The sequence below is a fragment of the Betta splendens genome, chromosome 17 (assembly GCF_900634795.4).
Source record: "Betta splendens chromosome 17, fBetSpl5.4, whole genome shotgun sequence".
In the NCBI taxonomy this organism is placed as follows: domain Eukaryota; kingdom Metazoa; phylum Chordata; class Actinopteri; order Anabantiformes; family Osphronemidae; genus Betta; species Betta splendens.
The window spans coordinates 15,251,246-15,268,073 of record NC_040897.2 but is presented as its reverse complement, the minus strand read 5'-3'; the positions used below and the strand labels follow the sequence as shown (position 1 = coordinate 15,268,073).

General features: G+C 44.3%; 1 protein-coding gene across 5 annotated transcripts in view; it reads left to right on the top strand.

Moving 5' to 3' along the window:
• Nucleotides 1-626: 626 nt before the first annotated feature.
• efr3a (EFR3 homolog A (S. cerevisiae)) overlaps nucleotides 627-16,828 on the top strand; it is a 46,752-nt gene continuing 30,550 nt past the window's right edge. The window contains exons 1-2 of one of the 5 annotated variants that reach the window (XM_029131285.3): nucleotides 627-799; nucleotides 1,047-1,156. In XM_029131285.3, coding sequence (XP_028987118.1) covers nucleotides 1,147-1,156 — 10 coding nt within the window. In that variant the 5' untranslated portion in view covers nucleotides 627-799; nucleotides 1,047-1,146. Of the gene's footprint in view, nucleotides 800-867; nucleotides 1,157-6,527; nucleotides 6,657-9,584; nucleotides 9,799-14,075; nucleotides 14,314-16,828 lie in introns of those variants that run through there. The other 4 variants (XM_055503752.1, XM_029131284.3, XM_055503753.1 and 1 more) reach the window with 4 other exon arrangements.

Sequence of the window (16,828 nt, the reverse complement as noted above, 5' to 3'; positions counted from 1 at the left end):
TCTCCACTGTGCCATCATTAGCGCTGGTGAAGGCCCATTTGTTTTCATCATTAGTCTGTGTGCACGACACAGTCCAGCGGCCTAATGAGATTAGAGCCATTGTGAGTGTACGGATTCAGAGGAGAAGGACTGGTTTGATCAGCTACACAGTGCATGACGTGAAATGGTCACAGAGGGATTCAACGTTAACTTAAAGACAATTTATGTGAGTCAGTATGTGTTGTAGACAAAAAACGTTTCACATCACACTGCTATTTATTTTGTCAAAAAAACAGTAACTGCAGTAAATAACATACAGGCTTAAGAGATTGTGATGCTGGACAAATCATCTTTATTCTGTGAATCCACAGTTCTCAGTCTTCTGTTGCTGTGATGAATAAACAGTTTGTGGGTTGAAGATAAATATTTGAGGACGTGATCAGAAACAGTAATGAATCAGTGACCAGAAACAAAACTCCTGGTTCCCACATCAACACATAATTAATGTTTCCGTGTGCTGCCTCCACTGTTTAAGAGACGCACCCCGTGTACGTGCGTGTCCGCTGCTCCTTCTTCCCCGTCTTTTCAATTTACGTGTGGAAGGTGCGAATCACGCCGCGCGAGCCTCATCAGCGGGGACCGCGCACCTTGCCGCGCGCAGCTATAATTAGCCGCCCGCCGCCGCGCGCAGGCAGCATATGCTGAAGCGCACGCGGACACATACACACACACACACTTCCGCGTTGTGTGTCATCGTAAAGCAGGAAGCTGTGCAGTAATGTGCGGGGGTTAAACCCGTCCTGCTCCTGTTTACCTACAGGTACGTTCACGGGCTCGACCCCGAAGCGACCCCCCCTCCCCCCGCGTGCTTTGTCAACTCGTCGCAGTGTTTGGACTTTGCTGACGCGTTCAGGAGCCGTTAGCTTCGGAGGCTAACTCCTCCGGAGACTCGGTGTTTGTTGGGGTGTCCGGAGCCTGTTAGTGGGGTTGTTTCGGGTCACTGTTGTGTCTGAGGCGGCTGGTAAACGTGTCGTGTGGACTCACAAGTCGCTGGTTTGTTGTCACAGACTCGTGAGCCCGATGCCAGGTGAGGAGAAGCAGCAGGTGAAGCTACATGGAGGCTAACTAACCAGGCGGACAGAGGAACTGCGGCATATTAGCACCAGGATGCCAGCCGGTAAGATCCGTGTGTGTCTGTGAAACGGTTCGGGGTGAACGTGTGTCCGACGAACGACACCGCCTGTGTTTGTGTTGCATTTAATGTCACCGATGCTTCCCATTAAAACAATGAGACGAGATTTGAAGTTAGAGTCCAGTGATGCGTTCACGGACTCTGCTCGTGCACGGTGTTTACAGACTCCTGCATGCCTCCCACCTGTGGTGCCTGTTTCAGTTGTTTTTTTTTAAATTACTTTTCTAACGCGTCACGTTCTGAACTAACGAGGCACTACAATATATATTATGTTAAACCAGGCCTTATGTTAGGCCTGCAGACAACACGGTGTGCTGATAAATAGCACCAGAATTCAGCAGCAGGTTCGTGTCCATAACCTTTGTGTTGATGCTGTTGTATTTTAAAACTACAACATAAACAGTTCATCGTTATAATAAATTAAAGCGGTTTTCAGACATGCACTTTATTTCTTTAAAATGACCTTGAAGGTGTTGCATGTTTAAACATGAACGTCTTAGTTAGTTTGCTTGATGCAGAGTTTGTTGGATGACAACTGGAGCTCATCGTATCGTTGACACACTGAGTGTGTTGGGGTCATGTTGTCGCTTTGATGTGCTGTACAATGATATTAAAAAAATACATAAAGATAGTTTGATCAAAAGGATAAATAAGAATTTGAAATGAATTGAACTTGATGTACAGTACACAGACTTTGTGTTGTTGATTGAAGTAAGTGGCCTTAACTCTTGGATGTCTGTATTCACTGGACCCAATAACAGCGCATGTTTCGATCCAGTCCTCTGTGTATTATGAGACACTATTCTTACTAGACTTGCTAGTGACATCCGCCCTTGGAGATGATGTGTTTATTCTTACAACAAAACAGCCCTCTATGTAAATAATCTAGGGCTGCAGCTCTTAGACAAACAAATGTAAAGCAGGTTGGGACAGTACCTTCACTATTTTACATATTAGTTATACCAGATAAGTCTAAAGTAATAATATTATTAAGAGGCATGTTAATAAGGGTGCAACCCAGGTTTCCTAGGAGAATTGTAGAGAGAAGAAGAAAACATGTTTTCTTTTGACCCTGAGTTTTATCAGCCGACATGGAAGTTTGACTGTGATGAATATCCATGCATGTATGGAACTGGACGTAAAGATCTTTATCAATCACTTGAATGAACCAGGAATTATAAAAGACCTCAATGGATAAGCTGATTAATAGAAAAGTAATCAGTAGCAGTGATTTATTACCCAAAACATGACAAGTTTTTGTGATTTGTTTAATGTTTTAGTTTTGATGTCATCTAAAATATCATAATAAGATTTGTGATGTTATCAGAAGCGACATGTGTGATGTTCAAAATCATTAATGGCATCACCAGAGGGTTCCTGGTTTCTAAAGAGCTGTTGTAAAACACGCCAGGGACTTGATTAGTGAAGGTGAGATTTTTATTTCCCTTGAAACAAATTAGAAATGCAGCTGCCACAAATCTCTGTGTAGAATGAACCTGCAACAGTGTATCTGCTCTATTATTTCTTTTTTAAAATTTTTTTTTTTTTTTTTTGGAGGGTTTTGATTTAGTGGCTAACACAAACGGCATGAACCAGTTGGGTACCACATCTTTAAACCAACCTAATGCTGGTTTTAGTCAATGTTCATGTACTGTATTTCCTGGACTATCCAGGATTTGTATGTCAAAGAAGGAGCATCTGTGAAGACAGTGGCTCTCGGAGGGACAATGACAAATGGGTCAGTTTACTAGACGACACCAGAAGGCTTTCCAAGCCTATCGTCACCAGTTCACTGCATCAGCCCATTTTAAAAAAGGTCAAAGGATTTAAGACCGGAGAACACGGGGCAGTGATTGAGACAATTCATTCAAAACAACCTGCAGCAGCATTCCATCCATCTGACCAACTTACTATTTATTTGTAATACAGTATAATATTTTAATTATAAAACAGTAATACCAGATACTGTAACAAGCTTTGGGATGCTCAAACAGTTCCCTTGTCCTCCTCCATCATTCCTTTTGCTCAGGATTCTTCTCCTCTGGCTCTAACTTCTGTAATCTCAAACACAGGCAGCCGAGCGTAGCGGATACGTGCGAGATATGAAGCTTCAAAGACGGTCAAGGTTGACAGCGTTTCTATTTTTAGAAGGTTGGACTTCGGGTGCCCTCATCTGTCGTCTCCTCCAGCAGCTGCTGTTCACAGGAGAACAATTTTCTCCTCAAAACCTAGTTGGCTGCGGCGACAAGTAGGAAGAGGAGTCCACGAGGTTCCTCTCAGGCTCGTTCAGGGATGGAGCGGTGGCAGGTGGAGGTGGGGTTTCAGTCGCTGAGCTGCGTGGAGGCGGCGTCTGCAGCTCCAAGGAGTGTGCGTCCCTGTAGGCGTCGCGTCTGCGCTGTAATTACTCCCAGTGGTGAACTTTTGATAACATTAGCAGTAATGTGACACCTTGAACATCGATCCCCATGGACGGCTGAAGCAGAATGAGGCAGCGTGTGTGTTTGTGTCTATGCTGGTGACGTGTTATTGTAGTACCAGGCTACAGATGGTATCCATTTCTAGCAGGAATATTATTTTTAGATTAAAAGTAATGCATGTGGAATTTGACTCAACCAGCTGAAGCCCTTCTTTGGCGTTCCCTTGTAAACAGACATCTGATCCTGAAGGGTACATTGTTCTGTAATGTTCCCAGCTCCTAAATCGAGCATCTATGGGATGAGCTGGACAAACACGCGGCCCCACCTCGTCGCCTACGGGACTTAAAGGATCTGCTGCTGACGTCTCAGTGCCAGCATCGCTTCAGGAGTCCATACCATCTGTGTATTCATCAAGGCCCAGCTGATGAGGAATTTGATACTGATGTTTGCAGCATCTGTGAGCAAGTGAAGTTTTGGGCTGATTGAAACAAACCACATTTATTTCAACGGTGTGGCTGCGACACGGGACAGACCTGCGTTGATTTGCAGTGTTTAACGTTAGTACTTCAATAAAGAAGTGATCTGCGTGTGCGAACGCTTGCTGCTCCGCTTCTGAGCGCTCACTCCTGGGTCTGTTGTGGTCTAGAGGCTCTCATTATCCTCCAAGTGTTAACCACCTCAATTAAGTCATTATGTAGGACATGCCCACTGACGCTCCCACCACTGACGCTGCTGCTGCTGCTGAATGAGCAGTCAGATAAGCACATGCTTAGATATGTGAGATAAATGAAAAGATGGAGGCTTACCTGCTGGGAAATGCTTAATTACTGTAGTTTTTCCTGTTATTGTGCTGAGACCTTGACGTTTTCTTTGCTCGGTGGAGAGTAAACCGCTTGCAGAGAAGGCCTTTTGCACAGAGGGAGCAGGGATTGTCTTCATTTCCATTTTGAAACTGTCTCCCTGTTTCCTGTTTCCAACTTCTGCTCCATTTGCAGAAGGTGACTGTTGCATCAGCTCCTCACAGCGTTTGCACATTGTTGTCAGCTCAGCTACAATATGGAATTTAAAAATGGCTAAATGTGAACCGATATGACGGCTTTAGCCAAAAATTAAGTTAAAATTAGATTTCCACCAACATCACCTGCTGTGTGCCAGGTAAACAAACAAACAGGATTTTTCTCAGTGCTTCACATGTCAGATGAAAACCCAGCCGCGGAGCCCGTTCCACCTGGGACCAGAGTATTTAGGCTGCAAAGTCGGTCAAACCCAGTGGGATGCATTGTTATGAAGCTCTGCTGGCTAATTGTATGTGTGCAAGCACTTGATTTTCAGGCACTGAGGATGGTTCCTCTCTGTTGTTGGCTGTGATTTGAATGAAAGACAGTTTGTTCTGCAAACGAGGATTTGGCCTATATATAACTTCAAAGGAGACGCACCTCCCTCCGCCTCCTCCGTTGGTCACATCTTGGCAGGGAGGGAGGCTTTTATCTTCGTCTGCGGCGCGTCGAGCGCGTTGTGTGGCCCTCGGTTTGCATCTTTTCACCACTTTCTTTTCCTCTGTCCTGTTTTGCACCTCCGATGTTTGCATGCGTCAGTCTCTATCAACAACACACAGGTGTCTGTACAGAGATATTGTGCTGCAGAACGGCACCAGTCTAAAATGTGAGCAGGAAATAAAAGGCTTGCTTCAACCCACCCTGCTGTGTTGTTGTCGCTCAGACACTAGAAGGGACTGTGTTAGAATTACAACATGGTTTTATGGGCAGATTAAGTATTTGTATGTAAAATGATGCACTGAATCACAGTGAATGGAAATGGAAGCTTTGATGTTGTCTCTGTGGTAAACTAAGTTCAGAGGCTGTTAGAGAAGAAATATTCTGATTTAAATATTGAGCATAAATCTTTACAATACTGAATAATTTTTTAGAAAACTAATTCCTGTAGGAAGTCTTACGTCTGAGCCAGTAGAGATGCAGGATTTCATTAATATCATTTAGGCCAAACCCTATTGGTGTCTGAGCTTAAACTAAGGTTAGTGTCTTAAGACTTAATTGTAATTTGGTGCTATATAATGTAAATAAAATAAATTGATTACACACGTTGCAATTAAAGTAGAGATTTGTGATTCACATTTAAAAGATCTTCCTAAGGAAATGTTTTTTTCCTGCTCAGTTAGGAGTCATTTAAACCTAAATACGACCGCCCCGCTTGGGTGTGAACGTTGGCTCACCCCTGCTCCTCCTGTTGATACTGTTCCATCCTCTGGCTCTGCAGTGTGTCCTTTTATGGGTCTAAGGTGTTTTTAAGTCTCTGGAAAGAATGTCCTGACCTGAGGCCTTTCCACTGGCAGGAGGCCAGCACTTTTTTATGTTTTGGTCATTCATTTTAAAATGAACATTGTGATAAAGTAGAACGTCGAGGGTCGGGTTCCAAGGTTTCAGAAAATTATTGCATCCAGTCCAGAGAGAGAGAAAGATGTGAGGCAAAGAAAAGTCTTGAACAATACCTGTACAAATGAAATGCAGCAGTGTCCCTGAAGCAAATACTATACTTTCAAATGTAAATCATTTGGTTATCAGCATTTCTTCACTCTAGTGTTTTTCTTAACAATAAAATTCGATTAAAATTTTTATTCCTGTTTTCAGGTTGTCCTTGTTTTTGAAAAAATGTCCTCAATTGCACTATATGACTTCATATTAAGAAGTTAAACAGTTTGGTCTTCAAGCAACAAGGCCAGTCTGAAAATGTGTATTTGTGCATCTGTTTTTTCTCTGTAATGTTCAGTAGAATCAGTAAGAATGACTTTGAACGTTTAAGCCATTGGACCTGACTCTGCATAGCTACAGTTTCTCCTGCAGCCCTCAGCAGATCTGCTGCTGCCGGCACAGGAAACACAAACACTGCAAAGTCAGAGATGAGAGCCAGTGTGTGAGGGTGAGGGAGAGAGACAGACGGAGAGCGTGAGATAGAGGGGGAGACCGTGAACACAGTCGGAGGCACCAAGGTCCACCTTGCAGGCCGTCCTCGCTTTGTCTCCAAGCAGATGGATTCAGAGAGCAACGAGTCGGGTAGGGGGACCTTTCTTTCATTTGTGACTGGCGTGTGTGTGCACAGCTTGAACCTCATGGTGTCTGAGACGGTGACAGGGTAATGGAGACTAGCAGAGTCCAGGTCTGCATCGCGGCGGCCATTGATCGGCTTATCGAGCCCACTCATCCTGCTCGTCCAATCAGACTCCTGGTTCTGCTTGGCTGAAGCACCTTGAGACCAGATTTCACATTCTCATAACGAGTGATGGATGGGCCATAACATGATACCGATGACAAGTGATTTATAGCTCTGCTTGTTTTTATGAAGCCGCTGTCAATCAGGTTCACCTATGTACGCTATTGCTTACACTCTCATTCAGCTTGTTTCCTTAATGTCTGTATTTGTTTTGGACCATTTTAAAGAATGAATTGGTTTTGACGTTTATAGGCTAACGTGAGGCTCCCTTGCTGTCCAGTTGCAGACTGCACAGATCATCTTCCCAGGTGAATTTGAGCGTGAAGGACTGTGCTGTCTGGGTGGCGTGCAGTCGTCCTTGGGCCTCGGGCTGGCAGCTGTTTGAGTGGCGGCCGCGCTGTCGCCCCAGAGGTCATCCGTCGTCTTTCACGCTCAATTAAACGTTCCCTACAACCCTGCTTCCTCGCTGCGAGACATGCACACAGGCTCGTTAGAGCTCCGTGCCGTGCGTGCTTTTGACGTGCCTTTTTGAAGAGGCCGGGACTGGACACAACGTCATGAATCGTCTCCCGTCTTAAATTCAGACGGGTCCTCACAAGGATAAAAGTCAGTTTGATTGCAAAGACATGTACACAACAAATACACACGTACCCGTCAGAACATGACACAACACCTGACTGGACTGACCGACTGTGTCTGCTCATACACACACACACACACAAACACACACACACACTGGAACATGCCTTGTCCCACATACAGGAAAAGCAACCTGCTCTTGTTTGAGCAACGCGTGTCAGGGTGTCATTTTACAGTTCAGCGTTGGACTGCGTTAAATTGGGCTTTAACCACATATTACTGGAGTCAGAAACGTCTGCTGTTTACGGAGGTTCATGTTCTGGGCTGTTTCACTAGTGCGTGTCAGACAGGCTTTGTTTGGCTTCACAACAAACAACCGTTAATCACACAAGTCTTTGGAAGCAAATACTCATTTCTATATTTATACACATTCAAACAACTACACAAAACTAAGCAAGACAAATGGAACTGAGGTCGTGTGTGTGTGTGCGAGTTATTATATGAGCTGCACTCCCATGACATGCTCAATTTCACACTTCCAGCTTCTCTGAAGTATTTAAAGTCATCGCCTGATCTGCTAGTATTTCCATATAAAATCAGGGTAAACTGAGACCACTGTGCTCCCCCGAACACACAGTTCCTGGTATCACTTGTCTTCATGCTGCAGGATTAATTGTTATGCCAATGGCTGAAGAGCTAACGTGATCAGTTTAATTTAGTCTCTTGCAGATGAAGATGATGTGATTGCTGATAGATTCATTCAGGGGCAGTTCCACTTAACCGGATTAGCTCTGGCTTCAAACACACAGGACTTCTTAGTCCTGTGTCTTTGTGTGTATTTAGTAAAATACTAAATACATACACAGACTTCAGTGTCTTACATTTTCTATCTGCACAGAGTTAAAAGTATTTACAGAGGGACCTTGGTTACTACAGCAAAATATTTAAAAGACAGAAACAAGATTGCTCCAAAGGAATTAAATCTCATTAACGGATTAGAAGTCATCAATGCCTCTTAGCTCCTTCTTATATTTGTTAAATTCAGGCACAGAGTCGCCTGATTAAACTTAATTAGCTATTGATCCGTTGTAGGTTAGGCATGTCAAACCTAGCAAAACTGACATTATTCCAGTAAATGTACATGGTCGGACCGTTCCTCGGCAAAGGTGGCGAAACACTGATGCATTCTGCAATTGGACTTATAGTCACAGATACAACTTCAGCCAGAGCAGCAAATAATTGCAAAAGTAGGTCATTTGTTTGAGTATGTATGACGCTATGTATGTATATGAGTTTCTGTAAACTAAAGTATGAAAACACATTTACCAAAAAAACACATTTCGATTGACACCACCTCTAAATCTTTTAATCACTTACCCACATAAATGTCTTGTGTGTTTTAAATACAACTCTCCTAAAATTAACAATGATTTTAACAAGCAGTGAAGAGTTTCTGGGAAGTAAACAAAAGCCAAATTATCAGAGATCAGACTCACAGGACCGACCTGAGGTCTGACCTTTAGGGCCGGTTGGACCGAGTGTCTGCTCCCTGATGCTCAGACCTGAAGGCGTTTCTGTGCACACGGCTGCCCCGCACGACAGACCTCTATAAATTGTATGGTATATGGCAATTACACGGCCCAGTGCCCCGGTCTCCTGCCATCGCTCCTCTGATGTTGTACAGGCTGTAGGAGACATTTCTTTGTCTTTGGTCACCTCTACTGTTAAGAACCGTCAGGTATTTGCTTGTCTCTTCTGCAGCATCCAGGTCTCTTTCCTTCCTCATTGTAAGAGGCTAGGGTACAATAAACTGTGACATTTGTAACTATTTTAAGACCAGGACAGGGGTCTCTGTGATATTAATATTTTTGGTCAGGTGTGAACATGAACTGGTACAAACGAAGCTTTGTAAAAGTGTTTTTAGTTGTGAAGAAAAACGACAAAGTGAACCAACAGAATGATTTGTTTTATCCTGAGCTGCTCTGGGTTCAGCTCTGTCGCACTGGTGAGCCAAACAATGTGTTCCTTCAGCTCAAGTTGTGTTGCGTAAACAGCACCATATGCCTGTGAATGCTCTACAGCCCTGTCTGTGGTGGCATTTGGCTTCCACTGACTGTCAACAGGAGAAGCAGAGAGAAATAAGCCCATGCAAAGACCCATAAACCCGAGCAGGGACAGGACCTGGAGTCTCTGCAGAGCTCTGTGGCCACGAGCAACGCCTTCAGCCTCTCGACATGAAATAAACCCTTTCAAACCCTTGAGATCATTTGTTAAATTCTCTGATGGAATACGGAAAATGAGGACAGTGTTCATGGGGAATCTAGCAGGGTTAGGATCAGGTTTTCCTCCTGTCTATTCCTGTCTTGGAGAGCACGATTTTACTTGTACATTTCACTCACGTTTAAGGTAAGATTGAACCGAGTGAATCGTAGGGAAGCACACGCATGTCTCAGCCCTGTGGGCATATAGGCTTTTGATGATTACAGTGTGGAGCGGATCTTTACCTCCTGTGGTGAGCTGACATCAAGTTGAAGACTTGGCAGATAGAAATTGGAGACATGTTTTGATGCCTTCATCAGCGAAGCAGCATGTTCATTTCTGTTGACTTGGGTGGTTCTGTTACAGAGCTCAAATAAAATGGTGTTTGCATTGTAGCTAGTGTCAAAACGGTGTGTGTGTAACCCAGTTCATTAGTTAATACTGTATAAACTGAAAATAACAAATAACCGCTTTGTATCGCATTAAATCTTTTCTACTTCTGCACCTAATTCAGTCAGACTGGAGACACATGAGTCAAACGGAGAGACATATCTCACTCTGGCGAGTCATGCATCAGCAAACATTTGTGTATGAGCATTTGTGTTCATTCACAGCTGACTGGCGAATCATTCACAACGCGCGGCGCCGACATGCCGCCGCTGCCACCAGCTGGGAGCGTGCAGATGAATACCGACTCGTCCACAGTGTGGAAAAATGTCATTGAATTATAGGGCGTCTCATTTAGACGGCGTTTCATGCTTCAGTGAGGTGTGAGAGAGGAAGACAGACGCACTGTGGCTCACAAGTGTTTCTGTACGACGTTACTGATCACACATTGTTTTATTCTGGTGCTTTTGGTCTTTTATAATAATCGAAAATCTGTTTATCTGTAAAAGTCTATGTACAAGAGTCGCACAATTGTGGTTTTACACAAACTAGCAATACTACAGCAATAACTGTAGGAAGTAACAATGAAATAGTGTAAATATTTATATTTGAATAAAAGGGCAGTGTTGGAAACTGCAACCTGCATTTCTACTTCTGTGGTCGGGAATCGTACGGCTGACGATCAGCTGATCTATCTGGGTTATCAGGAGTCCCAGATTGAATAACTGGAGCATTGAATGTTCTGCTGGAACTCCAATTATCTTTGCCTCAGAATGGGGAAGTGTTCTCTTCATGGTGTGTCACTAGGTCACCACAACACTCGGCTCCTTTCTGATAACCGCACAAATCGAGCTGAATTACGCTTGTTTGAACACCCAATGGGATCAGCGTGTCGTGACTGTGGAGCCCCCTCCAGGAATGCTTTCATTCAGCTACAAGATTTTGTTAGTGATTTAAAAGATGAAGTCCCGTTCACACCTCCTGGCTGTGAACACAACTTGTTGGTAAAAGAAATGGGTGGACTCACTGTAGGTCCTGTATCAGCTTTCTTTCAGACAGTGAACAAGATCCTCCTGATCTCTTAGATTTCCAGCTAAATCCTTCTGATGACGGGGCTCGTACTTTTTGTACAAGCCTTCCCTCTCCGCTAATGCCCCCAGTCAGTTTTATCAGCTGCCTTGACATGTTGCCTGGTTTGAGGTGGGTGAAGAGTTGAGCAGTCAGCTTTAAGGAGAGTAAAAATGGCAAATGTTGGTTGTCTTTTCTGGACAGACTGGAGGGGATTCAGGATTTGACATCAGAGCAGTGATTGATAAGATCATAGTCAGTCTCCTTAGATTCATCTTGAGGATGAAGGTGGAACAAACCGAATATTGGGCTAATTTGTCACCTTGTAGCCTCTAACATTCCTTCCCTTTTCCTTCCTTCCTTGAACATTTCCCCCTCTGCTTTATCCTCATCCCTTTTCTCTTGTTAGCCTTCCTTTATCCTCCACTCCCACTCTTTTCCCGTCGTCTTCAGTTGATTTCTCCCTTGTGGTGTCTGTAATTTGCTCAGAGATGGATTGGTTGGTGCTGCAATCACCGCCCACTCCCCCTCCTGCCTTTGATGGATCTGCTGACTTTGCTGTTGGAGTTCTTCTTTGAGCCGGTTGGTGCTTGCTTCCCCTCGGTGTCCAGCTGATGAAACAGCTGGCATGAGTAAAGGAAGCTTCTGTTTTAGTGTTTTTGAAAGGCTGAAGTGTCACTAGATGTATATTTTTATAAGCTAGACTTTAACTGGGAAGTATGATGTGGAAAAACATGGTCGTGATGAGGGAGATCTCCCGTATGGCGAAGCTGGAAATGCCACCATGAACAGCTGATTTCTTTTTTTGTGCCAGTATTTTAGTTCTGTGCCTTGTCTGTCTCCTGCATTCAAATCCATGCACTTCTAGAGAGCTCCAGTTTCTTGTGACACCCTGCTTCTCGTCGTCGTCTTCCTACACCGTTGTCTCGTTTCCCATTGCTTTGTCTAAGAAATGTGAACCATGGGATTTCATCTGACTTAGTTTCCATTTCCTGCCTTTGTCTATCCCACATGAATATTTAAATGAGAGATACTGAGTTTCCACCACCCCCGCAACAAATCCACTATCTGCTGTTGGGTTATAATTCATTTTCAGAAGAGCACATTGATCTTAAGAAGAAGATTGTTTTCTGGTTGCTGCTTAAATGTTTAATGCGGAGCCACAGTGGAGGTGAATGAGGCGTACTGTACGGGTGATGAGGTGTCGTCACCTCTGTCTCAGGTGAGACATGAGGAACTTCACAGAAGTCGAGTTAAAGCCATTGAACAAACCTATTCTGTGTATGTATCTGTGACACAGTATGAACCTTCTCTACCATCATGAAATGATTGAGCAACAGAAATAAACAGAAAGCATCCAGACTTTTTTTTCTCCACTGAGAACCAGCTGTGAAGCATGAGCCGTGGGAGGAAAAAGACAATGAGATGTGAGGCACATTTAAATATTACATTCCTGCTGATATATTGAGGTTATTTATTGAACTTTTCAAAAACAGACAGATAAAAAAAGATCTACTACATTCCTTCGTTTCTGCGTACGTAGCAGCACAGCATCTTGTAAATCACTGCGCAGTTTTGGCCCTGTAATATTTGAACTGACTCAGACGTCACAGACCTGGATTAAGAAAAAGAAACACGCCCCAACACAATACGATTTGAATCCATCTCTGAGAAAAGCTTAACAGGGACGCTGTAAATTGATGGGTCGTCCGTTTTTGAGCGCTCGGCCTCCAGGACAATGAGCCCATTAGCCATTCACAGCTGGGATTTCTAAAGAAGGCAAACATTGGACTCTTCAGAATACACCGATTGACTGATGCTGTGGTTCATTAGTGTCTAAAATGGCATAATAGCGAACAGCTACTAAAGTGTGACGCTTTGATAGGACTAATAGTGGAATTGGTCTGATTGAACTCATCTCTGCCTCTACTGAGTTTTTACAACTTGGTGTATGTTGCTTTTTGGTGCGTCCTTAAGAGGCAGGATGGTGTTTTTCATCTGATTCTGAGTCTCTCTCTCTACGTTACCCCTTATCGCTGTCCTTCAGGCCTCGCTTACAGCTCATTCACATCCAGCCTCTATCTTGTGACTTCAGAGTCGTTGGACTGCATTTATTAATGTTTTTCATCTCCAAGGCTGGCGACGCCTCGTTGAGCAGACTCAGCCCACAGGGGCATGTTGAGTCGTCCCACTCGTCTCCAACCCTGGAAAACCTGAAGCGAGCGAGGACGCTGCCAGAATGATGTTGTCAGGGCGCAGATTGAGAGCGTGGAGTGCGATCGCTGTTGGTGGCTTTCATGTGCCTGTCAAAGACCGAGCAGTTAATCGGGGGCACTGAGGGCAGGCTTTAATCTTGTAGATTACGCCCCTCACAGTTGGTTTAGGTGCAGATGAAAGCATGCAATGCTACTGGAAGTGAGATTTACTGTGTTATGACCAGAGTGAAGATGGAAACGTCATCATTTAGGCTACTTTAGGTTACACCGTAAGTCAGCAGCATTTTAATGTCAAGGCCTTTACAGTACTGTAAGCCTGACTTTAATCACTTGTAGTAATTAACTGCTGTTTAACTGTATTCCTGGGTCTTTGTTTATTTGATGTCCTTGTCAGTGTTTCTAATACAGAGAGTTGTGGAGCTGTTTTTTTAGTTAACCTGTACATTTACTTGAAGTCAGAATAATTTTCTGGTTCTGGGTTTGTCCGTGCTCTCTGCTTTAGCTGTGAACATAGAAGCCGGTAACGTGAGCTGCAGCAGACAGAGCCACAGTGGCCCAGCGGCGTCTCGTCTTCCCTGTCAGAATGAAGGCTAATCCTGGGTGCTGAGCTGGAGTCCACCGGTGGCAGGTTTTTAAGGACCTGTGGCTAGAAAAGTCTGTGTAGGGTTGAAGCCTGTTGTTTGGCTGCTGAGGCAGGTGAGGTAGTGGATACACAGACTTTCTGGGGCTGATATTCGTGTCAGTCTGTGTGAAGTGGATGTACTTTTGCAAAGGAAGACACTGACAACCTCTCCGACCACTGGAGCTGTGAGAGTCGTGCAGCACCACAGTTTGGATGAACTGGGAGCCACCGTCTCTCCAGTCATGCCGTCTTTTTGTGTCACTCTGAGACGAGGCATTTTGAGGAGATACAGGCAGGTGCCTCGAACCGAGGCTGATGGAGCTTTCAACTACAGCCAAGCCTCGAACAGGAGAAGCGCACTGAGCTGTGGTAGGTTGGACACCAGCCATCCATCACATCCACATCCACTGCTTTATTTGCTGTGCACTTTATCAATGGTGGGGTGAACAGAGGAGTTCAAACCTACATTATGAATTGTATTGCACATTCACCAATAGAAACTATTTACTTTCATATCATTCAACCTTGAGAACAGGGAAGTGAATGAATGAATGATGAATTACTTATGAAGTTTCCAGACCTGCGACGTGTCTCGAATGGAGCGTCCTAAGAGCACGTGCCCGGTGCTGTTTTAAGCCACAGTTCTGTTTTCCCATTCGACTCGTTGCGTTTAAACGATTCTAGGTGAACCCAGCAGCCTCGGTTTTGGCGGTTTCATGTGCTGGCTTAGCGTAGTTTTCCACTCGACCTGCGTGTTTAGAGGTCTGTGTGTTCGGCGGTGTCCTCTCTGGGAACCAGCACAGATCGTTGGGAGCGCAGGTGCTGCTCAGGACAAAGCGCTGTTCTCCATGATGAAAAACGTGCTACTCGCCTCAAATCGCATGTTAACATTTTAGGTCAACTGATGATGGACATTTTACACAAACCCATGAATTATGTGTGTCTATACATGCACAGCAGTGTTGTTGGTTTTTATTAATACATTTCTCCCCCTTTGTGTTGTATCGCAGCCCGTTGATGGATTTGATCCTCCGTAATGGCCTCCTCTCAGCCAGCTGAGTTTGTTGTTGGGGTGTAATTTATCAGACCGCGCGACCACCACAATCTCTCGATCCGAGACCTTTTCTGTGCTGTGATTATGCAGCCTTCTCTGCAGATCTATAGCTGTACGTTCAAATTGATGCATTGCCTCTATTATAGTATTGAAGCCATGATGCTCTTAGCCAGAATGGGCTTTAATGTAATTTAGAGCTGCTGTCGTTTATTTTCTGCCACTGGTTCCTACACAAACAAAGAAATTGACCGTGGCTGAATGCAGCCGACATGAGGTAAAGGAATAAAGAGCAGCATGTTTCCAGGTGAAATCCTGGTGTTTTCCAGAACCAAGTACAGATCCACCAACAAAATCTAAATGACCTGAAAAGAGGTTTTAAGGTTTTGTATATGCCAAAGCACAGGTACGTCACACACTGCAAAAAGTACATGGATGTTAGTTTTTTCACAGGTCCTCATAAGAACAAATGATAGGTTTATCATCACATTTTAGTTTTAATATCAAACGTACCTAAGAAATATTCTTGGCAAGCAGCACTCAGGATAAAATCTTGGCTCAGTGCAGCTCCTCTGAGTAGGAGTGCAGAGCTGGTTTGCGAAGGGAGATTTCTGTATTACATCATCTGCTGATGCCTTCTTTGAGCGAGAGCCCATAACGCTGCTCAGTGTGGCTGTAATTGATTCCCTCGGATTTCATCAGCTGGCTTTAGTGAGTGTAGTCTATTAGGAGGGCAGTTCTGTACTTGGATGATGTTCGCTGGTAAACAGTTGGTGCGTTTGCTTGTCCTATCGTTAGCTGTTTTAACTTTGAAAGTGAAATACAGTACAATATTATACACAGCTGAGTGAGCTTTGGGATTTGTGCCAGGTGCAGGTACCTGGTAAAATTCAGTCCAGCTGCTGGAAATAACTTCCCTTTTTCAGGGCAGCATCTGAACTTTGCCCTCATGTTCACCTATTTGACACCAGGATTCTACCGGTTTCAGTTGCAGCTCTGCATTCAGAATTCAGTGTGAATAGACTATTAATGCAGGAATTCCACAAAAAGCAGCTAGAACAACAAGCGTTGAGCCGTTCTTGCCTTGAGGAGCCATTGTTGGAACAGTGGTGGTTATTGTTTCCTGTTACTGACTTGTTTGATTTGATTTCACTTCAGTGACTCTGTGTCCTTGATGCTTTTGTTAAGAGACACAGTGATGTGAGGTAAAGCAAGCTACAGCCTCACGCTCCTGTCACACGCGCTTTTCTTCCTGTTACTGGCAGCCACTTGACAGCGCTGTCGGTTCAGGAACCTGACCTGATCATTACATGAAACTTTACTCTCCATTTAGCCCGAGAGTTTTCCATTGGTCCACGTGTCGTATTCTCTATCAAAGCAGCTTTGAGGTGTCTTTGTTTTCAGCAGGTGTAATGTAAAAGCGGCAGTTTTATATCCTGTAAACTTTAACATCCTCTAATAAAAGTCGCAGCAGCCTGTTTGATTGGTGTATTTGCTTATAGAAGAACGCCTTGTCTTGATTGGGCTCGTCCACGTTCTCCTGCTTAACTACACTCGTGTTCTGCCTTCTCTTAGTTCACATGAAGCCAGACGGTGGTCGGTCAGCAGACTTTTCTTCTCGCAAGCTGCTCCTCAGACCTGAATTCCATTAAGCCTGGTTACATTAATACTCACTCTGTTCAATCTGTACCCTGATGTGGCAAGTAATTGGAGGATCTATAATGAACTGTTGCCTTGGAGACAGGGCATTGATACGAGCCAAAATGATGTTGAGTAATCTCAGACTACTGCAAGCCGCTGCCGAGCAGAAAGAGGAACTCTGGGGGTTAAGGT